Consider the following 26,968-nt stretch of genomic DNA (forward strand, 5'->3'; position numbering starts at 1 on the left):
GCGGCGAAGCCACGCCTACCGCGGACGTCAATAGGCAGTGCCGTGACTATCGCGAGCGGCGCCGTGACGAGACGCCGCGAAAGCGATCAGCTGATGATCGGGAGAGTTCGGTGACAATTGCGCTCTCTCGGATTATCAGCTGACCGCGGCTACGAGGAATACGGCATTAGCGAAGAGAGCGCGCGCGCGCGATCTCCACGCGGCCGAGGAGGCGCTCGATAATATTTGGATTACGACTGACGAACGGAGGAGGGCTCGATAACGCTCCATTGACAGCTGACGGATAAAAAATAGCCGGCGATATCGCGGTAATAATTCACGGGTAAGAACGACGCGTGTCTGCGTGCACGTCACCGGGGGGAATTTCGGGCCGTTGATCTGTGCCGTTGAACGTCGCACCTCCGTCGTCGAACGTCTCGCTTCACATTGATCGAATAGCTTGTTCAGAGAGAGAGAGACTAGGGTTTAAGAACTTCTTGGAAAATAAAGGACAACTGTGCGTGTATCAGCATGGCCGTGTATTGTTTACCGATACTCGTCGCGAGGTATCTATTGGTCCGTTTTTTATAGCTGAACTGGCGCAGCCAGTTCAAGAAATGTACGCATATTAAAGTGCGAGAATCTCGTACGTATACTTCATACGCTTCAATGTGTAAATTTCATTAACTGATGCAGCAAGTTTAGCTAAAAAAATTGGCAGAATATGAATGTTGTAGAGTATCAATTACTACTGTATGCTATCACAATGCCATTAAGCATTCCGAACATATATAAGTACAAAGAGACTCGAAACACGAAGAAACGCGAGAAGCGAGAGGAAACAGTTCTTCAGTACATTAAATGCGCATACGCGAATGTAAAAACTACATAAAAATTACTAAATAGTTGGCAGCCACGATACTGACACAAATATTCGACTCTGCTCTGCAGCTGTGTCGACTTGCATCGTATTGTCTCGTTGGACATTTATGCCGACACTGCCCAGATAGGACGTACGATGACGTCAAATGACGTCAGAATGATGACAGAATGAGATCGAAAAGTACATTTTCACAGTCATTTTCTCAGACGTCGTTTTTGACGTCATCGTAACGTATGTTTCACCTGGGTGTGTCGCACCGCGTTTCGCGGCTATGATATCGGCAAGCAGATATCAAAACCAATCGATACTTTACTGTATCGGAATACCGTGAGCCATTTGTGGCGTCGAACGGAGATCGGCGGCGCCGTCGTCGTGACCGGCACGTGTTCCCGATGTTCCGGAAAACTCGCCGATAACTCGAAAGCCGGCCCGGGGACGCGCACGATTGCCGCGCGGGAATTCACGGCTGGAATGTCAAATATCCGACACGCGCGCGTCAATGTCTCCATGATTTTCACCGTGGAACTTTGCCGCAGATCCCCCGTAGCGTCATCGGAGCCTATCGGTCCGCGTGCGTAACATGCGTTTAACGCGTCATCGATTATTACCACGCGCGAGTTCCTCAAGTGGAAGCCGTACCGACCGCACGCCGAAAAGACTCTTTTTCTTTGGAAAAGCTCCGCTGAAATTTTCCTAGAGGATCGTTTGAGATCGAGAGAGATTGGCAATAAAACAAGATTGATAACATCTCAAAGGCGTTTTACTCCAAACAGGATTTCCTGCAGATGCATCTTTTCCTTAGCTACGGTCTAAATTTTCATCCCGACGTTTCTCGTTTGTTATGAATATGAGAGAGCGCGATATTGGCTGCGTTTAAACGGAGCAAAAAGCTTAGGGAGCGCTTAGTGACTATTGTTGTGACTGGAGCATTCTTTTGGATTCATGATCCAAGGGAATATACCAATCGGAAGCAATAATCATTAGACGCTTACATAGTAAAAAAACACTTGTGCTAAAATCGATCCTTGTTAAAATTTTTTATCTGTGTGCTAATTTAACATATTTTGTTGATGTTATCTCAAGATTTTGTATGTTGAGTCGATATTCAACATATGTAAGTGTAAAATAACACATTTTCACTTCAATGTATAATATATTAATTTTTATATTAATTTTAACATAATATTTGTGTTACTTTGCAACACATTCATTTTGTGTTAAATTAACACAACAATTTGTGTGGACCGTTTGATGCGTTAAATTTGACAAAAATTTGTTTACTGTGTACTGAGCTACTTTTTCTGTTGAACGCCGGCAATGTGTCTCGCGTAGCGATTTTTCCGTAGTATGCAAAGGAATGCGCTCGATATTCTAAAAAGTAAAGTGGAGGGAAAAGCCTATTAGTTATAAGTCAACGTATCGGAATAACGAATGACTCGCGTATATGACCGAAATCTTCTGGAGCTACTTTCTGGAAGAAAGGGAAGTAGTAGTAGTTTAAAAGACGCGTAGTAATTCCCCAGGTCAAAGTTCCATTCTTCACATTTATAAACATGACCTGTTTCAAAGACGACGGCGCAGCATTTTGAGTATTTCCTCTAAATGTCCCGATGACCTTTGTAATCGCCGGATATCGAGTGCGAAGCTTTTCGGCTTGTGAGGTATTATTTTCACGTCTCATGCGCGTCTCTCATTCGTTTCAAGGATACGTTTTGAAATTTGACCTTTTTCATTCACCTGGTAGCATATGTAGCCGGAATAAATATATAAGCTTATATTTTATGTAAGCTGGGAAGGGACAGTAAAAACATCTCTTATGTAACGATTGTGAAACCTCTCTTGTCGAATATAACATTTATTTATCCGCTTTGTAGATTCTTTTGCGCCTTTGCACCATCATGTCACGTTTCCATCGACGCAAACGAATGTCTAAAATAACATATATAACCGATATTCTTTAACTCTTTTTTACAACCCAGTAAAAACCAACTAGCAGTAACATTTCACCAGCAGTAACATCAATGTATAATTTCTCATGCAACAATGTAAGTGTTATATAACAGATGCATTTTCGAGTGAGAAATTGTAACATTGATATAACGTTACTATAGTTGGTGCGTATTGGGAAGTTGTTATATGTTCTTTCCGCTTTGACATTTCACCCATTTCTCTCCATCCGAAACTGCTGAAATGTCTCACTTTAAATGCAGATGTAATTCAACGCTAAAAGGAACGAACCTAATAAAATCTCTCTAATTGCATCTGAATAGCAAGCATCGCCACAGTACTTGAGCGCGATTTGTGTTTCATCCTGCGGAATACATGGGAGCGACTGCAGCTTCATTAAATGTTCATGAAATTGAATCTGTCAAGCGAGCGATCGGAGACACGTTATCTATCGACCGACACGTGTCTCGAGAAGGCGAGATTTAAGATTTTTATATACGTAAATAATGAATCTTATTTCACGAGAATCCACGATCGAAAAGATAAACTGCTTCCGAATGCTCGTTTACGCGTGACCAATGGGTCCTTCGTGAATTCGTTCAAATCTCGGACGATCAAAATTATGCGCGTCCCAGAGGGGAAAGACGCGGTGTCAATTTACATAACGGCACACCGAAAGAAACCCACTTAGTTGACTCAAGTAAAATTCTTATTTGGATTTGGGTAAACAAATATTTTAGTTGTGAGAACCAAAGTTCGGTCCTCCAAACCAAAAGTTTAGTTCTCTGAAACGAAAACGAAAAAGATTTGGAGAAACAAATTTTGATTCTCACAAATGAAACATGTGTTTGCCCATATCCGAACAAGAATGTTGTTTGAGTCAACTAAATGGGTTTCTCAATTTACACAGGCTCGTTGACCTCACTTAAGGACTGACAGTTTTTGCTCAATTGAGTATCCCATTAGCGGATAACCGGCGTATTTTTCGATCAGTCATAAAAACTTATCGTTCGGATAATGAGGGAGACGGGAGTTTCAGCAAAAGTGTGTTATCGCTATGCGTGAAGCAATCAATAGTCACTAGCGATCAAAATTACAAGTATAGCACTGCAAATCAGTACAATTTCGCTGAAAAAATCTATTAATAGCAGCGACTGTTTCCATCGGGGATAAACCTAACTGTAGAAAGAGTGAAACAGATATTATTTATCATTTCCTTTATTATTTTAATCTCATTCTTACGGTATTTTCAATGATTACTTAAGAGAGCGTGCATGCGTTAAACTCGACCGAATCAGATTCAGACCGAAGGCCTCAAACGAACAGGCTACACAGGACGTTAATAAGGGTTTTGCACCGGGATAAGGTTTCAGGATGAGGTTCCAGGATGAGACTCGGCAGGCGGCATTGCCGATTGTACGGCCCTGAGCACGATATGTGCAGTCGGAAGCGGTGTTCCAGCTGCGCATGTGAACGAGGAGCCACAGAGCGCGGGCGTCTCGGCTCGACCTCTGTCGCCTTTTTTTTCCCCGGTGACAGCCGTCGATCCGGACGGTAATTTCGGAATCCGGCCGATCCCGGCAACGTCTGCCGCCGTCGACTCCGCTGAATCTCACTACCGGGAGTTAACGCGAACGAGCTCTAGCCGGCGGTCGTTCGTTTCGTCGTGCGCTCCGCGGTGACCCGGTCACCCCCGGCGACATCGTCTGCTTCGCAGCAGACGGCCCGACTTCCGTGAGCACGTAAGTCTCGGCACGTGTGCGCGCTCTTACGCGCGTACGTCTCGCGTGGCTCTGCGTGCGTAACACGTCAGCGACGCACGCGCGAAAGAGACACGAAAGGAACGTAGGGGACCGACCGATCGACGTCCGTGACGACGACGATGTGACATCGGGAAGTCGCGATTTTCGCGGATTTTCGCGTGCCGATTGAGTGTGCATCTCCGATCCGCAACGAGGCCCGCCATTGCGGAGGAGCAAAGCGCCCACCCAAGGTTTCCGCATAACCGTTGAATCCTGCGGCCGGGCTTCGTTCGCGAATCGATACCGCCTCGCCCGCGACTCCTCGGGAAATTGGCACGCCAGAAATATCGCGGCCGCTGCGCGCTATCGCGTGCTCCGAGACCTCTCCGGGTTCGTCGCTCGCGAGATCAGCGACACGACGCGTCTGCGGATTCGACTTTGGGATACCGACGAATTTTTGTCCGCGTGTAACTTACACCGAAAGAGTGTACGCCCCCACCTCGAGTCATTCGTCATCTTGGCAGGTCTCTCCCGCGGCTGAGTCTTTAGACCGACATTCTTCCGCCTCGCACGTACGTCAAAATGTGTATCTCGTGTTCGTATTGTCACGGATTATAGAACGCGTTACCTCTCATTAAATGAAAAATATCGATGTGGGAATAATAATATTAAAAACATAATTAAGTTACGGTGTCAAGAGAAAGAGAGAGAGAGATGAGAAGGGGAGGGGGGAGAAGAAAATCGAGCAAGACTACAATCGAGTTCGCTGTTACTGTTCCCCGTTGGAAAACAAAAACCGTGGCGACGCAGAAAAAGTCCAGAACATCGCGCCTGGCCAGCGCTAATGTTATATTCCTGCAAGAACTATCGGGAACGTGTGCGGTTTTCGCGGAAAATCGACGCGTAAGACGCCGTTGATCTCGCGTGTCGTTGCGAGCGGAAATTGCGTTTTCCGTGCGCAGCTTTTGGGAAAGCCGCTTTCGAGCGAACGTGATTTGCATGAAATTGCACCTCGGTGTCGATCGACCTTTTCATTGTCGGTACATCGCTTGTTGACACTTTTCAGCACGGTACGACCATGCACCCGAGCGTAATGCTATTGTCGGCATCGGTGGCCTTCGCCGCTGCCGAGAACATCCTAATGACGGAGGTCTTCGTCATTCCCGTCAGACCGGAGACTTTCAAGTGGAGTGCAGATGGTAAGAGACACCAGTCAGTCTGGCTCGCGCGAATTCAACTTGTCTTAATCGTCAGAAACGCCTAGCATTGTAATTAACAATCTTCGATATGCGAGAGTTCGCGACACTTTAACATTTTCTCTGCCGATCTCGCGCCAGTGCGTGATATGGCGTCACGCGTTCGGCGGGGCACTAACTATCAACACATCCTCACGTGACCGGCAGCTAATGTGTTAAGTAAATATTACTTGAATGTATGTAGCACTTTTTCGGCCCGGCAAACAACGTGTTAAGAAGAAACACGATGAAAAAAGAGGAGAAAGAAAAAAAAACGTGCTAAATTCGTTATTTAACGCGTGATGCAATATCAAATTATGTTTGCGTTACGTCGAGTTTCATCCTTGATGAGGTGACCTGATAGAATAAACTTTTCTACACGGAAAAAAAAATTGATTAAATTAACGTAACAGTGGACGAAACAAAACACGTTTTCATTGAAGGCAACAGAATTTTTAGTTTTTAGGAGCGAAATTTAGTTCAAAAGTGGGACCAGAGGTTCTGTTTCCCGCGACGAAAACTCATTTGACTTGTTATCGTTACGTTAATTCAAGCAACTCTTTTTTTTCTCTGTGTAGGGTTATCGCCGATAATCTGACATGACATCTTTCTTTCGGCTCTCAAGGATCAATGCAAGAGAAATGAGTGTTTCCTAAAACGACGAATAACATCGGTCAGCTATAATTATCCTACGTGGGCACCCGTTAACCCATTTTACAATACGAAATTGAACTACATCTTCGTACGTCATTCGCAACACGCCACGAATAGCAATTACTTGCTAAACCGTCTTGCTAAACGTCGTGTTTACAACACGGCGAACATCATATCGGCATACTGCGCGATACTTTCTAATTCAACGCCCACGACGAAGTCATTGACGCGTAAAATGAGTCAATTATTATTCCTTCGTATCTTTCACGGTATATTTTTTAGAATTAAAAAAATCGTCTTATGTCCTACGCTTGCGCGAAAAGACCGGTTTTAAGTTCGGATCGATTAATCATTTCAAACGTGATGTCATAAGACGACATATGCAATTCACGTAATCATTAGTTTCCTATTCATAAGATATAATTTCCTGTTCTATCTAATTTTATTATATTGTCTTTCAATTTTCTACTACTACTGTATTCTTACTATTTAACGTTATTTTTTTGCAATTTAATAACTACGTTCATTCTGATTACCGTATTCATTCCGCATGTTTCAATAAATATTTACTCACTGATTGAAGACTATTTCTTTCCTGTGTATTCAATTCTTTCGTCATCATTAATTCCTGCGTTAGGAATTTTTTTTCATTTGTCAGTTGCTTTTACGAACGTGAAGTAAAAAAATACTGAAGGCGCGTCGTCTTTATTTCAGGACGCACCGATCAATTTTCATATCAGCCATCCTTGTTGAACGCCCCCGATCTACCGTCATGGATACACTACACGTACAGCAAGAAGGATCATCATGGTTTCTTATATGGCGTCGCGCCCAAAGATCAAAAGTACTTTCAGGTGATGCATAATTAATACGTTATCGGGACGACTCGTCGTCGTTTATTACGCGCTGTTGCACTGGACGTCGAGCGCATTACGTAACCGGGGCAAAAATTTCAGCTGGAGATCGTGGGCCTGAACAAACACACCTACGAGACCCGTTACAAGGTGCTTGACATGAACGTACTCGAGAGGGAGAACCTGACTAAGTACGAGGTACGCTTGAAGATCGACAACCTCAACGTGGAGGACATGTTCGATCACAACCGCACCGAGAAGCTCCTCGACATATTCAGGTTCGTAGCGGGACTTTCATCACGCTGCCTTTAATTCTTGTAATCTTTATCCGTCCTTGATAACGATAACAGACACGGCCGTCATTCGCCGTTTCCTTCCTCGCGCGCTCGAGTCTTGCAAGCCGGGGAAATCACCCGATACTGCGCGGTAATTCGATAGTTACATCGGCGTGATAAATTCGCCGTTCTATTTTCACGGTCGCACAGGAAAAAGTTGTGGAAAGGCGCCGCGGATCTGTACGTGACCTTCTTGGCGTCCGCAATCGAGCTCGGCGCCCGGCTACCCCTGAAGCCCAGCGAAGGCGAAGGGTGAGTAACGCGCTTTTCTTTCCTAAATCGCGCGTCTGCCGCACGTCGGGATGTACAGCAGACTCCATTATTGTTTTCTCATTCCTTAGGCATGGTGACATCCAAATTTCTAATCAGAAATATTATTTGTGCATCGTAACAGCTGATAATTTAATAAATCGACAATGATTCTCCAAAGTAGCAGTCACGATGCTATAAATATTCGCAGATGAAAACACTTTCGTCCAAAAGTATATTTAAACGATTTTTCGTAAAAAATGATTTTCGTAACTTACTTTGCAAAGAGTTCTTTCGATACTGTAGAATTTCACAAAATGGAGACCGGTTTTTGCACCGAGCACCGTTCGATCGCGACAAGCTAAATAATTTAAAATCGCGCCTGAAACTTCTTCTCTTACATTCTCAATCACGAGACCCGGAGAAACGTAGCATCTTTTCTGGTTCTCTCAACGTGTATTATCGAGGCATAGCTTGTTGATTACGGCCGTTAGTCTAATGCGCGTTAATTCGAGCAACAGTGACTCTCGCAATAAACGCGAATGAGATTTCGCACGAATGTAGCGAATCATGCCAGGAAATGAGAAATGATGCTGGCATCACAGCGGAGATTAAACAGCCGCTCCGATATCGCTGACGTACTGATCGTCCGATCAACCGCAAACAGCGTCGTGACGTGCATCCGCGACGCTGTGTTTTTTTCTTCTTCTCCCTCTCTTTTTTTTTATTATTTGTTAATAAAAACACATCGCGCTACTACTTCCTACCACGTGATATCTGCCGTCTACGTCCGACGGGAAGAATGTAGAAGGCGTATGCTCTCTTATCGGAGGTTGGATATGTTTAATCTAATTGCGGCCGGCAACTTTGAGGAATGGAAGTAATTAAAGCGATAGCGATCGACGTCGCAGTCCGTCGCGACCGTTAACTGTGCGCGCTTAACCGCCGCTCTGTTGCATAAAAACGACATTGTCCCGAATTTTCATTCACGTAACGTCCCGACCGCTTACGTAAACCGCGACGTACAACGTTCCCAGCAACTACTAACGACGATTTAGTCGAAATGCGTCGTCTCTCACCGTATCCGCGCGTCCTACGCAGCGTAATAACAAAGCGCGCGCAAATCGTCGCGATTGGCGCCAAGTCTTCGCTTCAGCTGATGTCGCAGTTAATACATGTATAATGCATATTGATAAAAAATTCCCGGAGACTCGTATAAGTCACCTAATGCGTCGGCGTATGGACGGGCGCACGCGCGAGGGTTTCTGCATAAACCGTCTCGAGTCGCAATTAGCGATTTTCATCGGTTACATCATCGCGGTTACAACGTGATCGAGGACGCGGATGATGCCCGGTGCGCTTCGTTTACTCGACGGTCAAATTCTTCAGTAATATTAAGCAACAAACATTGTGGCCTGGGTATCGATTATGTGCGATTTTTCTCTACGGCGAAAAAACGTGAAAGATGTAAAGTAAAATGTTTTCAAATTAGGGGATTTACACTTTTCACAAGTTCACGTGAGAGGAGAGAATTCGTAATCCACCCTCGGGGAGTTGTGAATCTTCTCTAGTGTGAACTCCTGAAAGGTGTAAACTTTCTAATTTGAAAACATTTCACTTTTCACTTATCACGTTTCCGCTCCGGCGAAAAAATTACTTGATCGTTACTTTGCATCTAAACTGTCAATTCTAGTCAATTTTGTGGTGTTGGTCGCAAATATAATCAATTAAAATCAAAACTTAGCTCTAATTTCCACCGTATAATAAACAACAATCAAAAAGGAATTTGATATTTGAAGCTTTCGTAGTGTGAGAAAAAGGAATTCTCTTCAAAATTATTTCTTTTAACGCTAATTTTTTAAATTAAATCCGACAAATGGTAAAGGCAGAATATACGGAGCAATGAGAAGTCAAAGCACGGATATTACAGTGCTCATTATAAGGTAAAAAACATTCAGTATAAAGTTAAAATTTGAAAACATTCTGGGTTGGGTTAATAAGGGCAATTATATTGAAATGAATAAAGGATACGTTTGACGTGGGAAAATTCTCTGTGCGCGCAAATCAAATAATAATCTGGACGTATATTATTACACATTCAAATATTATATACTCCCACAGACATTAATATTGACAATATTAATATTTAAACAGCGCTATTTAATACATCCGTGCTTCCTCGTATATTCTGCTAATTTATTACTTTGAAATTATATGTATAATATAGGCCTGTTAGATTTAAAACACGAGCTGTGCTTTTTAATTTCCTGTAGGAAGATAGAGATTAATTTATATCCTTTCGTTATAACATTCTTTATTTCGAAATCGTTAAAAGACATCTAACAATGAGATATTTAGAAATTTTAGTTTTTCTGATAGTATGAAAAACATAAAAGAAAATTAAAAAATTATACTAAAAATATCTTGTTTTCTTTTCATACTTCTTATATTTTTAATTCACAAAAATTGAAAGAAAATATCTTTTATATTTCTTGAACTATAGTCAAATAATTGTTTTTACTACGACGTTCTGTTTTAAAACACATAAACGGAAATAGAAAAAAATTAAATTCGGAAAGGATGCAGTTAATGATACGACATTTGTTGACCGGTGTACTCGGATGCAGTCATCACGTTTACGCAATTGTTGTCGATCGGACGTCGGTTTCGCGAAGAGAAGCGAACAAATCGGCGAATCGCGCGCAATGAGTTTTCCTCATGAATGCGGATGCGGAACGTAACTGCGGCCATGCGCACGGGGACGATTCATTCCGCGGTTCCCATCGCGTGTCACCGTCGTGACGTGTCGCGGTCCATCTGACGCATTAATATATACCTCCGAATGATACGTATTGCGCGTCAAGGTGCAGCATTTCGCACGTATTTACGTATTGCCTGTATCATCATCGATAGAGAATCCGCGCTCGCTGAAGTTATTACCGTTAGGTTTCCCGTCATTCGCCCATTTCGGGAGGGGGAAGCCTTCACCACCGCGGATACACCGACGGACTTCCCAACCAGGAATTTACAATCGCACTGTAACTCCCCCGAGATCCGTGGATCAACGATTTACCGCCCTGCGGCCACGATAACGCGATTATTCCCGCTTTGTCTGTCAGTCGCAGCTTTCCTGGGGAAAACTACGCACTGAGATTATGTAGATGTTCTATAATGACTGTACGGTGGTAATGTTGACATAAACAACCGTGACCGAGCCTTGCTTGACGGCAGCGAGAAGAATGAAGAAACTTTGCGCGCCGACAGTCGCGGCGAACGATGATTTGCACAGCAGGGACTCGCAAATCGATTAACTTCGCTTCATTCCATTTTCAATACTGCACTCGCACACGACGCGATCTTAATCCTGAAAATAACACTCGTGATCTCGACGTCAAAGTAACATCATAGGTCCCTCAAGCTTAGCTTACGTAAAGAAATTATAAAGATCGTGGTTTTTTTTTGTATTTTCTCGAACTAATCACGTTCCATTATGTTTGTTACCAATTTTTAACTATCGTCTTTGTAGACCGGTTGCCGCCAGGAAATCAATTATCTCATTGAATCAGGCTGATAATAATAGTACGCAAAGAAAAATTTTATTCTAAGAAAAGCGATTACTCAGTTTACTTTCCTCCTAATAATTATCTTCAACAAGGAATATTGTCTTGATAATAGTTTTAAAATATATTCATCACAAATTTCAGAAAACTTCATTATTACGTGCTCAAAAAAAGGAAAATAAGCTGAGCAATGAGCTGATATTATTCTCTGCACTTGCACTGCTATTATCAGCCTGATCTAATGAGATAATTAGTTTCCTAACGGTAACCAGTTCAATGTAGGACTAAATTAGACTTAAATTAGGAAAATTTCCAAAACTCCCACTCGGGCGTTCCCGATAACGAAGATACTTCCCTGCGGTGTGCTTTTTCTGCATTTTCGTGATAGAGTTTCAATATCGATCGCGGATCTGGAATCTTATCGGGATGCAAATCTTATCGCAAATCTCCGCGCGCTTGTTGTCGCCAGAGCGACCGTCGAGAAAAATAATATCTCTGCGCGCGTCTTGCAATGAGTTGCGAGTTGCAGCGCTGTTGATGTTATTGGAGCGCGGCACAACGTGGGCAAACTTCCTTCCGGTGCCACGATACGTGACTACAAAACAGTGTTACGCGGAGATACCGCGTCAAAGAAGCTCTCTGAATCGTAACGAAAAACCGCCGCTGTATTGTCGCGGCGCGATGGCAGGCGGCGGCGCGCGATAGAGCGAAAAAGGGAGGACGAAAACGCGAAAGCGTAACGCAGCCAGCGTAGATTTATGTTAGGCCGTGGAGCCCGGGGGCGAAATAAGAGGAACGATTTCGCAACCTGAGATATCGATTCATAATGAAGCAGCTGAGGCTCAGGTTCGGCGGCGCGTTTCTAACCGAGGCTTTAATAAGCAATATTTTTAATTGAAAACTTGACGATTACATTCGTCAAAGTATTATTCAATCGATTCTAGACTCAAAGTTATGAAATATTTATTACTTAGGACGTTATTTATAAAAAAAATGTGACGACGCTGCATAATGCATAATGGATCGAAGAAGAGCAGAAAATGGTAATGTGGCCTCCTCATCAAAATAGAGTAAAAAATTGCTTTTATTTAAAAAAAAAAAAAACACAATGTTTTGTTACAAATTTATATATTTACTCTCTTAAAAGGAACAATATGAATAAATACAGCCAGGGTTCTTAACGTAGATACTGACTTGCTTGCTAGAAGGTAGATACAAACTATCAAACTTCTAGGAAACGAATAGATTTTTGAACTTTATTTGAATTATTGATCTATCTATCAAATAACCGCTTGGGGGCGGAAAGTCATGATGCCTACAAGGCTCACGATTCCACTTTCTCTTCTCATATTAGATAGATTTGAATGATGCATCCACCGGTCGCAACGATACTCCTGATTCATGGAATTTGACTCATCGCGCGTATTATTCAGTAAAATCGCCCGGCGGTCTATATAAAAAACGCGTGAGTCAAGTTTTTTTTATAAACGAGTCACTGAAATTAGTTATTCCTTCCTTAAGAGGAAAACACCACAACGTACTTGTGACTTGACAAAGAAACAATACGTGTGATCGGGAGAACGGTTGGAACGACGGATTTCGTTCGCGGGGATTTTCGCGAAACGAAAGAATCCGCTAGCAAGCAATTCGCTCTCCCTTCCGCGGGGAGTTCTCCTTTCACGACGCCTCTCCGTCAGACCTCTTTTCCGCGACAATTCGCTCAATAGCATCCTGATAAAAATTGTTCTTGCTTCTCGTTGAAACCCCGCCCGATGTCGGTTACGCGAGTTTATAACGTCGAATAACGCGAGACGCTTTTCCCGTCTGAATCGCGTCCGTCGCTGGTGCGGTTGCACCATCGTCGGGGAAAGAAGCGACAATGATAACAGCCGCTCTCTCTCTCTCTGTTACGAATCGCTATTGTTTTAACGCGATATCAGCCAACACGTTCGGCGAGATTCGGATAACGGAGTTACCTTTGCCACCTCGCTGTGACTTGCCGACGCACTATATCTCTTTCTCTCTCGCGCTGAACACGCGAATCGCACCGTGTCTTGTCACCGCACTTGTGCGCCTTTCGTCGCTACCGAGGTGGCGGCCACGTATGTCAGCTAAGCTCGTGCGCGAGCAGAATTTAAGCTCGAACCACGCTTGCGACGACGAAGACGACGACGATGAAAAGACGGGAGACGCGGTTACTCTCTCTCTCTCTCTCTCTCTTTCGCGGGAGAGACGAATCGATCGATCCACCGCATCGATCGTCCGCACTTGCTTGTCACTTTCAGTTGGTCGTCACACTTTTATTGCGTCGTCCCGAGGTACGATGACACCGTTCTGTATACGTGTGTGTGTGTGTGTGTGCGCGCGTCAATGCGGCAATTATTGCCAACGTAAGTGCGATATCGCCGCCGCCGCTCGTAACGCTTAACCGACTGACGGGGGCTTGTTCTACGGCTTGTGTGATAAGACCGCGCCTTAGGAGCCACCTCGTGCTCTCGACCTTAGATACGTATCAGCGCGTATCGCCAACGAAAGCCGCGAGATCGTCGGGATTCGCGATCGGACGCGCCGCGTAAACGCCTTTCGCCGGTTGATTCATTAGCGTCGGATCACGAGAGCGCGAAGCTACCTGTGGCACGTCGCGAAAGAGGAGCTGTTTCCATCCGGATGTAATCCGGAGACAGGATTTCCTCTCGAAAGGACGAAGCTCGGCTTTTTCACGCTCGACCACGTGTTTATACCTCGAACCGTGTTGCGTTTTTAGTTCACCGATACGCAAAAAGAAAACGGGAGTCTCCCCTATGGAGGGGGGTGAAAAGAAAAAGACTATACAAATATGACGAACGAAAATCGATCTCGCGTTTTGCCTCACACACACACACACGCCCGTTGCTCACGGTGACCCCACGCCGTGAGAATGCCGGGTTAATATTACGCACGTATTCCCCGGTGTATCATGATGTTTAGCCTCGGGCTCTGTTATTTGATCGATGGAGGTGTATCGCGAGGGATATCGAATTTAAACGCGCGCACCGTGTGTTATCTGTCGTGCGCTTTCTGTCTGTCGCTCTCATACGAGAAAGGTCAGGTGTATCGTAATGATATAAATCAATGTAAATCCTTCGTCGAGAAAGAAGGCGCCTGAAGCAGCATGATATATCCGACGGTATTATAATAATTAAATTTCGCAACGCGCGTGATAAAGTAATTGCGTTAGAATGGGCGGTGAGTCGATTTCGTCGAAGCAAAGGAAAAACACCAAAACTATATTTTAGACGTTTGCGTTGCCTAAGTGAGATAGTTGCGGCCAGTTGAACGATTAAGAAATATTCTTCGATAAGGCAGCGGCAATATCGAAAAGGATTCAAAGTGTAGTATTTGTCACCGACAAGAAAGGACGATCGATAAGAGATAGTTTTCCAAGCTCAACAATGTCGTTTTACACTTACATCGTCGACGATGTATGCGACGAAAGACCGGACAATCGTTGGTTGCATTTTATTGTTAATTGCGCGCTCGCACGCGGACAAAAGTCTCGTGCACGGTACTTAAATGAATCCTTGACGGGAATGACGCAAGTACCAGGCAGCGAAATATCGCGATATGATTCGTTCGAGAAGTCGAGTTCAAGTTTCTTCGTAACGTCGTAAACGGTCGCGGTCCTTGAGTCCTATTTGATTCAGTGCTTATCGACGTACTTTGTTTCACCGATATTATACTCTCGGCGTATTTCTCTCGTTGTCGTTTCGAGAGACGGGTAAAAAGAAAGAGACAAAGAAAAACAGAAAAAAAATACATATATACATGTAAAGCTCTTTCATTTCAGAGTGGTCGTGCGATTAGGCAGCACGGTGCCGTTTTCGCAAGAACTGAACGAACTGCAGGAGGAAGTGAAGCCGCTATGGAAAATGCCATCGTGTCCCCGAGACTTCAAGCGAACCAGCGTGGAAATACTTTTCCGAGAAGCCGAGTTCAGATTGGACTGGTGTTCCTTCAGATTAGTAAGTCGGTCGATCGGACAAACCGCGCGAAACTCCGTTCGCAAGTTTACGCTGCGCGAGAATAATCTCAGGAGTTTTCTATTCCTGTTGGCGCAGGCGGAGGCTCGAATGACCGTGATTACCGGTTTTACAACTCCATACCAGTTGCATTAAAAAAAAATTTACGTAACTACGAGATGCGAGGTGCCTCGTCACACAAGTCCGACGTGGGCAATTATAATTTCGTCGATTTCGTAGATTCGCACGCCATGTCGTGAATTCATAATGACGCTGTACATTTTACCGGTGATATATCACTATCGAACATTTCCCGTGTGCTTTCGATACACGTAATTGTTTCTCGTTTACGTGATCGTTGGTCTTCCGCAGACTCATTGCGAATGATTAATTCCCATACACTGAGTTTTGTCAACTAAATGAGTTTTTCATTCGAGCCGCTCGATTTTGCACGATAAGGTGGTGTGCACAATTCGGATACTGTTTTGGCAATATTTCCTTTTGCATATCGCTTTCTTCGTTAAGCGATAAAAAAATATACAAGTTTTCCGTAGCTAGAGGAAGACCAGCAAAGCTTGCAACACGAAAGCGCCCGGCGAGGCCCCAGCGTGAACGTCGTTGGCCTGCCCTCGTCGGGCATTTCCGAGCACACGGAGTGGCGCTGGGCCCGATCGACGAAAGCCAGCATACCCACGAGAAGCTACTTCAAGGAGATCGCCACCACGATTTTCGTGCCGGTGATTCTGCTGCTGGCGCTGGGCGCTTTACTCAGCACCGCTCTCTGCCTACATCACGAGAAAATGTAAGCGCACGGCTTAACATCATCGAAGGAAAACCAGTCGTCGGTTACCCCACAACGAGTCGCGACGGCCGTCTGCATTCCGGAAGAATCGGTTTGTCGAGAAATTTAATTTGCATCGCAAATTAACGTCGCGAATTAACTCTAAATATAACGCGGAATATGCATATATATGTCTCTTTTTATTAAAATTTTCTCTAGATAGATCTCTCTGGCGCGAGACCACATCATTTAATCGTATTTTGGAAAGCACTGGCGCCTTTTTGCGCACGTTAGTCCTGGGAAAAGAAAAAAAGTTTCACGACAATGCACAGAAAAAAATAGTCGTAAATCAATGATAGATATTCTCATCATGTATAAGCAAGAATGTTATGATATTCTTAGGATATTTTTAGTCTTGAATTGAGTGCAATTAATACTTGCATCAATACAAATCCAATCAAATCAAGACTAAAAATCTTCTAGGAAAATTAGAATATTCTTGCTTATATATAATAATATCTATTATTGATTTTAAGATTTTTTTTTTCTTGTTTAGTCAATGTTTGACTTGCCCCTTTCCATTAAATCAGTCAATTTCAATACTTCGGCCGTTACCATACGAATGTGAATTTGATGTCTTATCTATGACGTCGGCATCACTTTCGACCTTTGTGACGTTTGCGTATGGATGAAGGCGTCATTCTTCCTTCGGTTTTCGTTCGTATTCGTCACTCATGCCACGTGTAATGTGATTCTAGTAAGAAACTAAAATGATCAATTGTTTAGCGGAATGTTTTGAATGTTGTGAATACGGTGAAGAGTCGAATATGACGTAATACAAGATATCACGCGCCGTATTGACTAATAGTAATTGATGGAAGTGCTTTTAAGGAGAAGAGGTGAGATCGCTCAGATAAAAAATATTTGCAACAGAACAGAAAAACGGACCGGGAATTTACGCGAACGTAAGCCGGCACTGGTGTGCGTGGAGTGGAAGCGTTATTCAATTCATGACGTACGTAATTATCACACTCGGCATGAAGTGCAAGCCGTTGTTTATCTCGGTACGCGGAAAACTTTTTAAACAATTTTGAAGAGTTTTTCCCTAACCGCGAAAACAGTTGAAATTGGCGTAGTTTAAATGAGTCACGCTTCGAAATGATCAACAATGACAACAAAACTATTTTTCTGTCAATCTAAATCTCGCACATTGTCTTGTCGGAAAACGTGAAAAAAAAATGTGTATTACAAGATTAAGAGTTGCGTATACATTTTGATGAATAGTAATTTTCTCTAACACTAGCATGGATTAAATGAGCATTCAGAACCGGTCAATTTTCGACTAATGAATAAACAAAGATGGAAACGTTACATTTATAGAAACGATAAAAAATTCGAAATTACATAGTCATCGCGGAAACTAGGTTCATAGACGCGATGGAAATAACCGGTTGCGGACGAATACAAGCATCGAATTGGAATTGCCGTGCATGTGATGTAACCGATCCAATTATGACCTTATTGTAGGCGCTACTACGTACGTCATACCGCGTAAAAAGAAGAAAACACGTAGTCTGTCAAACGTCAAACCTGTTTCGATCCGGATCATTAATAACGATTAAACTGATAACACGCCGCAAAACGGCGATATTTAATGCCTCGTATGAATATTTTATTGATCTTTAATACGAAGTCTTTGCATACCTGTGCTGTTTTTAAACTCCAGCTCAATCGTTCCAAACTACAGACACTACTAAAAAGTGCCGAAACAACTGTCCGACTTATCCCAACTCGATTCCGATCCAAATATTTTCGAGAGCGCAATGACCGCCTTATTAGTGCTCGCCGGCAGTTTGCTTAATCAGCTGGCTATCGGTAACATCGTTAATGACGTGCGAGTGAACCTCTCGTAGAGCATGCAGAAAGAGGAGAAGAGAAAAAGAAAGAAAATGAGGAACGGTAAGAATGCCCGTTAAATAATTGAGAAGAGAGAGAAACCACAAAATGAACACAAAACGATCAAAGACAGAAGTGATAATATATGAATGTAAAAAAATAACAGGAAGAAGCAATAAAATCTGCTGAGGAAGAACGAAAGAAAACAAGGCGATATTCATCGAGACACCTCAGCATCGCCCGTTGCTGACGACATGACACCGATAATATTCGAGGGAATTACTTAACACTAAAATACCGAGCGGTCATTTCTGAACGTCTCTTTCTATTTTCTACATTAATACTCTACATACAATTTCTAATATTAACGTACGAGAAAGTATCGATAATATATATTTTTTTCAAGATCATCATGGCCTAGCCACGACGATGACAATGCGAAATCGTGTCACCTGATCTTTCTCTATCTCTCTCTTCCTCTGTCTTTCGTCAGAAGTTCGCTCGTCATACGCTACATACGCGGTCGCGTCGAAACCATTCCGCCACATTCGGTCTCTTTCACGTCGTGTGTACGCACACACGCATGCATATACAAACACACAGACACACACGTGCGCACGCACGACGCACACGAGCGTATCCACCGGCGCGTGGCACGCGTACGTGCGTGAGATGCACGGGGAACGGGTAAGTGACCGCGAGTGATCGGTGCTTTACGATCAACGGTCAGATGGTGCGTGACGCGGGCGATCGGTCTCGCGTGACGCAACGGAATCGCTTATCGGCGCTCGCTGTTAACACGGAAATAGACCGAGGTGTCTGCCTCGTCGACACCGATTTACGCCGATCGGGGCGGTCCGCGCGCGTGCTAATTTCAACCGATGTAAACAACGGCACGGTTTCGTATTCTCAGGTGTCTGGTCGCGCGTCTACGTTTCCTGGCGAAAGAGGGTTGATGTTTCGTTAACTGTGCGCCTAAATTTATCGCGTGCGCCCACAGCTCGCGCGCCTCGTCATTGTAACGCGACGCTCGCGCGAAGTTGCGTTTGTTTCGCAAACATATATATACCACTGAGAAAAGAGTCGCCAGTCGCTTTTGTCGATTTATTTATTCGTATCCGGCCGATATAATACGGACGCGTAGGCGTCGGATTTTGCAGCTATTTATATTATAATATTTTTGCGGAAGTGTGGCGCCGTGACTCGCCGTGCCGCGACGCGACGAGTTTTCTTCCGTCGAGGGCTTTTCGAATTCGGATCGGTTTCTTTCGAGAATAAGCTTGCTGTCGAATTTAACACGTGGCAGTGCTGCACAGAAGAAAAGGAAGATTTCTTTGAATTTAGTATACGCGTTTGTTCGATTTGGGTTTGATTAATATAAACAGTATCATTTTTTATCAGATATTTTGTTGAATGAAAATGTTGTTCCACTGGAATAAATCGAAACCGTACAATCCTGTTTGTCGAATCAAACACTCGTTTATTTGTTCCATTCCAAAAGACAAATTTGTCCCAATTAAAAAAATCGTATTCAACCCGAAGAAACCTTTTTCTCTGCGCGGACGTTACTTGTACTAGTCAATAGAATATACAAAAAATATACAAAATACTCACTAATAATAACCACGAGTTCACGAAATGATATAAAGCCGTCTCACGCTGTACGCTTCAATTACTGGTCACAAAAGCTGCTCGGCCGGCCCAGCTTCACTGCGTCACCGTGAAGAGCGCAAAGTGCCCGGAAATGATGCGTACACAATGATCACAAAAGCGTCTTTACAAAGTTATCGCCTAAGTACCGCCGTAAAATCGGCGAGCTTCCCTGCGCGTTCATGAGAATGCGCGCTTCGTTAGAGGATTCCGCCGTCTTTCCGTCAGAATTTTCATCCGATCGACCACGGAATTATATGCCACGAATCTATCGAATCGGTGCCTATCAATTTCGTCGCGACGGTACAATTCCTCTCGGCGGTCGATTTAATCTCCCGTCGAACGTTATCTGGTCGGTTTAACAATTTCTCGAGTGTCTCTTTGTTAATTCATCCGTATAATCCGACCGTGCTTTCATCTCGACGTGCGCCATTTTTGCCAATACCGACTAATCCATCGTAATTAGGCATCTTTGCATCCGAGAACATCGCTGTTGGTTGTAAATATTCAATGGAACCTGTCGAACATTTCGACGATAACAGGCCACTCGAGCGCGATATGCGAAATTGCGCACCTAATCTAATCCTGACGTCAATATTTTTCGCCAAAGGCAGATGAAGGCAAGATAAAGCTCCCGAGGCCTCTTATTAATAGCCCGCGATCGATGTATCAGGTACGATTGTTGGCAAAATAAACACCGATCTCTCCGATCGCTCTGTTCGTAGAATGCATCTATTGTCGCGCATCGCGATAATCGCGAATTATTCGGGCCGCAACGAATTATCGGCCGCGAAATGTCCTCGGTGACACTTATCAAGAACAAAGAGATAAACATTTAGCGTTTATATCCAAGCGATAACGGAGACACGAGCAATTAATAACTGGCCAAGAAATTTAGTTGTCATAAATCTGTATCCTTTCCGAATGTTAATTTCTAAATATTGAATTGATGGCTTATAGATCCACGATACAATTCTTGCGTTGACCGACGTTAATAGTAACGGATGAGGAGCTTCTGTTCACGCGCTTCGAACTCTCGGGAAACCGTGGCGGACTGCCTCGCGATATCGTCGCCTCCGCGCGGCTAAGCGAAATGCAGCGGAGTCTCGTTAATGACTTTAATCGGCTCCGCTATTTTCGCGGTGTGTATGATAATCGCGAGGCAAAGAGGCGAAAGCGCGCACGCACGCAGCGTACGTACGCACGTACTGGCGCGCGCCAGTGTATGTGTCTTCAAGTATCGTGGGGCGCAACAATTTTCATTGGCGCGTCGCGATAATAAGTCAATTACGTCGTGTCACACGTGACGATTGACGCAGCACTGACGCGCAGCGTTCATTTCGCGTAATTACGGCATTGGGAATCGCGTTCATTGAAGTTACGATCGATGTGTCGCGGGCGAAAAGCTGCGCGCACGCTGCAACGCAGCGCTCCTTATCTATTTATTTCCGCGACCCGCTCTTTCTTTTCTCTTTTTCCCCTAAGGGTCGGTCGACAAACCGCGCTGATCTTCGCGCGCGATCAAAGTAATCGCGGTTGATAACGCTGCGCAAACAGGAACAGGACTCGCGCGCGCGTCATAGCCGATATGAGTCATTAAAAGGTTCTGGCGATTACGGCGGATGAACAAACCACGCGGAGGAACAAATGAGCAGGGGGGAATGAACGAACGAGCCTGCAGAAAGGCCATTAATTGCGAGCGAGTTATCGTAAAAGCTCGTCACAACGCAGGAATTCAGTCTCCTCCTCCGTCACGGTGTGACGAGCGGGTTTTACCAACACCGGCTCATTTCATTCCAGGATTCTCTCCACTTTCTTCTAGTCCTTCATTGATCTCGCGATGAGTTCATGAATGACCGTGAGGGAAATATCCCCGAGCAGAAATGCATCTAATCGGCCGGTCGAAAGCTAAAGAATAGACTATATTTCCTAGCCCGTTTATTAAAAAAATGAGATAGCAAATCAAAATCGAGAGTACACTGTTCCATCAAAATGTTAAAAAGGCAAAAATGAGCGTTACATTGCTGTCTGGAAATTAGATTCAGATTTTTCGTCTCGTAACTATAATTTCTTTCGTTTAGCCATCAGTTAACACTTATTTATTTAGCCGCTGAGAGTAGTGAGGGTTACATTTCTGGCCAGTAGCGACGTTAAACACGAGTTCACTACCTCTTGACTAGACACCCACGAGGTTCGATTTCTAGCAGGGGCGTTCATTGACGACTCGACCCAATATCCGCGACGATCAGTGGATCCTCTCCGAGCGATTTTTACGATCCTCGCACCATTATCGCACTAAACTTGGTTACATCGCATTAATCGTGCGTTAATACGAGCATCGGCCGAAGAAATTCGTCGGCGACAGAATCGCGTTGTGGAGAAAATCTCGTGTTATCAGATAAAACAGTGCGTTACGATCTGCGATCCCGGGCGTCGATCGTAAAAATGCTCGCAGATACTTGCGACAGCCGGTTGGACGTTTACATGATGAGACGCAAGTGATACGGATCATTAATTGGACGTTATCTTAATAACAAATAAACATCGAATGCCATGTTTATACTTTGTCCGCGATGGAGTTTCATAAATATCTATATTTTCCTCTTCTTATTTTTTATTTGTGTTTTTATAACTTCGACACGCTTGTGCTTGACTCGTAAATGTGCTCTGACGTAAATGGTAATTCAAATGTCGGCCAATCGGAGCGAAATGTAATGCACTATTATCCGATTACGGAAGTTACTTTTCGTATTTTCGATGCATTTAGATTAAATCGGCATGGATGGATGAATGTCAATGTAATTGGTGAGAAGGACGCAAATGTCAATGTTGAATAAAGCGATCGTACGGACTTTTGCCTTAATAACATTAGATCTTGAAAGTCATTCAACGAGACGCGTAGGAATTCTATTCGTGCTTATACTTCTTTTACGCAGTCCATTATTTGTATCTTATTATTCCTAGGGTGGATCCGGAGTCAGATGAATATTTTGATGAACTCTTTAATATTTTCCTTATGAGAGAACAACCTGTCAGGTACGTTTACTCTGTCATTGACCGAGGTCTATTTGAGATTTTCAGTAGACGCTAATTATTGCGAAAATGACAAGACGCCGCTGAGATACCACTAATCGCGCATCTAGTGTGAATCATAATATACCGCGAACTGATAGAAGCCAGCTGAATCTGCCTAACATTCGGATGAAGTTTGTTTTAGTTTGTCTAAATATTAAGCTCTACTAATTTATCGCGCTTGCATGCTCGTTGCGTAACATTTCGGATTCACCAAGAAAATACATTTCCTAAAAATCTCTACGAAAATTGAAATGACGTGTTTACAGTCGTGTATGCCAATGAATTATTTTAACGAAAAAAAAACCAAAAAACGGCTCAATACGCAGGAAATCAAAACTAGATTTTCATTTTATTCACACTCAGAAACTCCGGCTTGGTTCATACCGGTCATTTGATATGTATTAATTAGTAATTTTTTATTAGATCATCTTGATATCGACTTGATATCTTAATCAAACTGTGCGATACGTCTTCTTGATGTCAGTTTGGTACGCCGTCGTTTACATGCGTCGTCGATACCAAAATAATCTGACGGAAAGTTACTAGTTAGCTTATTAACCCGGGAATAGCTACCTGGGGTCATTTTAGACCCCAGTAGTCAGAAAAATCACTCCGAGTGATTGTTTAAAACCTAAAAAAAAAAAATAAGGTGATTACTTCCGCGTCAAACGATCGATTAAACGACCGGTGTAAACTTTTTGTTATCAGAGCTTTCGTTACGTAAACGCGCAATTTTCGAATCACGAGGAGAATCGACACGTGTTTCGCACGTCCAAGTGAAAATCATCGAACTTTTAATGAAACAGTGTCTCTGTGTCGACAGTGAAAAGCGGGAACTCACGCCAGTCGAGGGAGTCGGAAACAACGGCATACAGATGGTGCAATACGCCATGTCGGAGAGAGGCACTCTGAAATCCTTGTCGGCTCAGCCACCGAGCCCGAACGACTCCTTGTCCCGAAGCCCAAGGTAAAAGATTCGCGAAAGAGGAATTGAATAACGCGAGAAGACGCGATCTTGACACCACGCGGATCTGTCTCTTTCGCACGTGCGAACCGCGTTCTTCCCATTCGCGAAGCGGACAAAGTATAAAGGTCAATTCTGTGGGCCGATCAGCGCGACGAAATCGTCTGAAGTCGTCCGAAAAGTCATACCGGTTTCGGTCTCCCGTTAAATCCACAAGTGGACAGATAATGTATTCACATTTTTTTTCTCTCTCCCTTCTCGCGCGAGCTTCTGCCCGGAAGAGATTCTGTCCTTTAGATATGAAGTGAAAAAAATCGCATGTTTACTGCGCGATAGAATCTGTCCGTGAGATGTTGTGTATGTAAGCTTCTAGCGTAACAGGACATCATTTCGCAGAAGCGAGAACGCTGCGCGGAACTTACGGCGGTGTCATTAATCACACAAACGTACGTATCGTGATACTACATCGGTGTGTAGAATTGTAATTATTTACAGTCAGATGTATACACGATACAATCGAGCCTGTGAGTCTAATACGCGGAAGTCCTGAAGAGGTCTATTCGCGCGAAGTCTCGAAAACGTCACGTCGAAGCACGGATTTCTTGACGAATGAACATGAAAATTACATGAGGAGATTGTGGTGAAATCTGTAGCATCCGCATCATCGGCATAAAGCGGAATGTCACGCTGAGAAGAAAAATATTTAAGAAATAAAAATATTTAAGAAATAAGAAATATTCATTCGGTGAGTATTAACAGTATATTTGCTACTTATAGACTGGGAAAAAATGCTTAAATATTTATTTATGGAATATAAGATTTATTTCTGTGAAATAAACCTTATACATATTTTTGATATACATTTTTATGTTGAAAAATTCATTTTCAAATGAGAAATACATTTTCTTCAATCTATAATTTTTCATGAAAACAGTTACTTTTCTATATTTAAATGAAAGAATATAAATCTCTAAATGAATATGTTATTAGTATCCACCGAATAAATATTTTTATTTTTTAGATATTTTTTCCTCTCAGTGCATGAATAATTTAGCATAGTTCGCGAGAACTCGCGAAAATTCGGGAGAGGTTTAGCGAGTGTTTGCGAAAGACAGTCGCCGCAAAAACTGCCGTCTTTTTTTTTCTTACGCGTAGCTATCGCGTTTTTCGAGACGTCCGTTCCAGTATGTGATCGAATTTTGCCTTCCAGAATCTCCAGCGAACGTTGCAACCCATACATTCGCCCGAACCCACCGCCTTACACTGGGCCGAGTAACTTGTGAGTACTTCTAAATCGCGAGAATATATCCGAGTCGAAATTTTAATCGTACATTAAGTCTACTTAGTTTTACATTAAATCTTCAAATGGAGAAAACGGAAATAACCGTCTCATTTGTACCACCAAAAAGAGCACAATAGAAGACCTTTTCAAACTGAATGTAGAACTAAACAGACTTAATGTAAAATAGAAATTTCAACTTGGGTACTTCTACATGCTGACATATCTAATTGCGTGTGTCTGTTTTGCATTCGCAGTGCCGGTCTACGAGCCGATTTCTGACTACACGAGGAGCCCGCGAAGACGTGGTTTTGCTAACTGAATGTAGTTCGCGGGTGGCTTCGCCGATGCTACGAGATATGCCGTGAGAGTTGCAAATTCACTGAAACGGCTCTAAATTTGCAAGTTAACACAGATATTTTACAGGTTATTGCAGAAATAGATGGCCAAATTTTAGAAACATACCCTATTTATCCTGAGGATGAGAGAAAAAAATGAAAACACAGCTTCGAAAGCTCTTCCTCTTTCCAAGATATGAATATTTCTTTATGCGATAGAATTTTCTAAGAATTTCTCAATAATAATAATAATTACATCGTTAGTCGGTAAATCGACAAAGGAGGACTAATTGCTGCGGTTTCTGTGCACGTTTTTTGATTTAGATCCTTTGGATCTTTAATGGCGAAGACATTTCGAGACTTTCATAAATACTATTTACAATAGGTTTTGTAATATAACTCAGAAAGTATTTCTAACTTGGAAAGGAAGCGTTTCTGCCACTAATTTCTGAAACACCCCGTATATGCGGTATTTGTTATTGGTAATCGTAAATATACAAGTTGTTCCTTAAGTTACCAAGCTATACTCAAGGGGGCTATACTCAGTGAGCTTGACAACATATGTCAAGGTTAAGGTCATCGGGGCTGGACCCGTTATTGTCAACATTTATCTTTTTTTCTTTTGGTTGTTTTGCAACTAAAATATCAATTGAAATACGTTTACGTGGACAAGTTGCAGATATAAAGAAGAACGCGAACATCGTGTTACGTAGAATCATTTATATTATAATAATTAAATAACACTCGTGTAACTTTTGATGTGATTGTATGTTGTGATAGTCATAGTGCGATACTCAGACAGCTAATGTCTAAAATCGGGGCGTAAAACATCTTTAAGATATCTCTAAGATATCTTAAAAATGTTTTAAAGACGTCTTATGTCCCGATTTTGGATATTGCGCTTTCTGAATAAGTACGCAAATTTATATTAAAATAAAGAAAAAGAAAAACACACATATAATATTACGGAATCGTTGCGTCTTTCCTTTCCTGTACTTTCACACACGTCTCAACAAATATTTCGAATTCAACTAACGATACTTTTTTTTTTATTTGATTTACACGACCAGTCTTGTCTTTAATCTACTTGCTCATAAAGCATTCTTGTATTTTCTCTAGTGAATGTAGTAGAGAAAAGATAAATGTATTCGTGTGCGAGAAACACAAATTATTCACCGAACTAAATTATCGTTGCTCGGTCATTAAGACTTTCGAAAGCACATACCTTAATTAATTAACGGTCGTTGATTTCCCATTAGCTACCATGTTAGTTCGATTCACATCGCTCATAACAGATACCTGTAAGGCGAAGCGAAGATTTAGAATAAGAATGAAGTGAAACTTTAGTATACACAATAGACACGAAGCCCTTGGTCATGATTTTTAGTCTGATTGTCGTGCATTCAGATAAAATATGTAATTCCCGCCCTTTTTCCCAGTAAAACAGAAAATCATAATGGCGTCGAAATGACGAGGAAACGATTCTAAAAATTCACCGATCCTTGACAAATATGAAAAATGTTTCGATCATTTTTTCGTCATTTTCCGT

The 26,968-nt window shown here is 42.9% G+C and overlaps 1 protein-coding gene across 7 annotated transcripts; it reads left to right on the forward strand.

Moving 5' to 3' along the window:
* The first annotated feature begins 69 nt into the window (after nt 1–69).
* LOC106751145 (epsilon-sarcoglycan) lies at nt 70–26,360 on the forward strand. Of its 7 annotated transcripts, none has more exons than XR_001375015.1 (12): nt 4,244–4,551; nt 5,618–5,750; nt 7,155–7,294; nt 7,397–7,572; nt 7,780–7,881; nt 15,265–15,439; nt 15,991–16,238; nt 22,728–22,799; nt 23,662–23,805; nt 24,298–24,547; nt 25,013–25,081; nt 25,339–25,362. XR_001375015.1 is itself a non-coding variant. In XM_014631970.1 (11 exons), exons 2-11 carry the CDS (start codon nt 5,630–5,632, stop codon nt 25,361–25,363), a joined length of 1,272 nt encoding a protein of 423 aa, XP_014487456.1. In that variant the 5' UTR covers nt 70–322; nt 5,618–5,629; the 3' UTR covers nt 25,364–26,360. The 7 variants fall into 7 exon arrangements, 5 of the variants coding, with proteins under 5 accessions (XP_014487456.1, XP_014487453.1, XP_014487457.1 ...); XR_001375014.1 differs by lacking the exon at nt 24,298–24,547 and adding an exon at nt 25,508–26,360 and having other exon boundaries at nt 4,262–4,551; nt 25,339–25,445; XM_014631970.1 differs by lacking the exons at nt 4,244–4,551; nt 24,298–24,547 and adding an exon at nt 70–322 and having other exon boundaries at nt 25,339–26,360.
* Nucleotides 26,361–26,968: the final 608 nt, after the last annotated feature.

Source organism: Dinoponera quadriceps, unplaced genomic scaffold (assembly GCF_001313825.1).
Source record: "Dinoponera quadriceps isolate SergipeBrazil2010 unplaced genomic scaffold, ASM131382v1 scaffold6118, whole genome shotgun sequence".
NCBI classification, from domain to species: domain Eukaryota; kingdom Metazoa; phylum Arthropoda; class Insecta; order Hymenoptera; family Formicidae; genus Dinoponera; species Dinoponera quadriceps.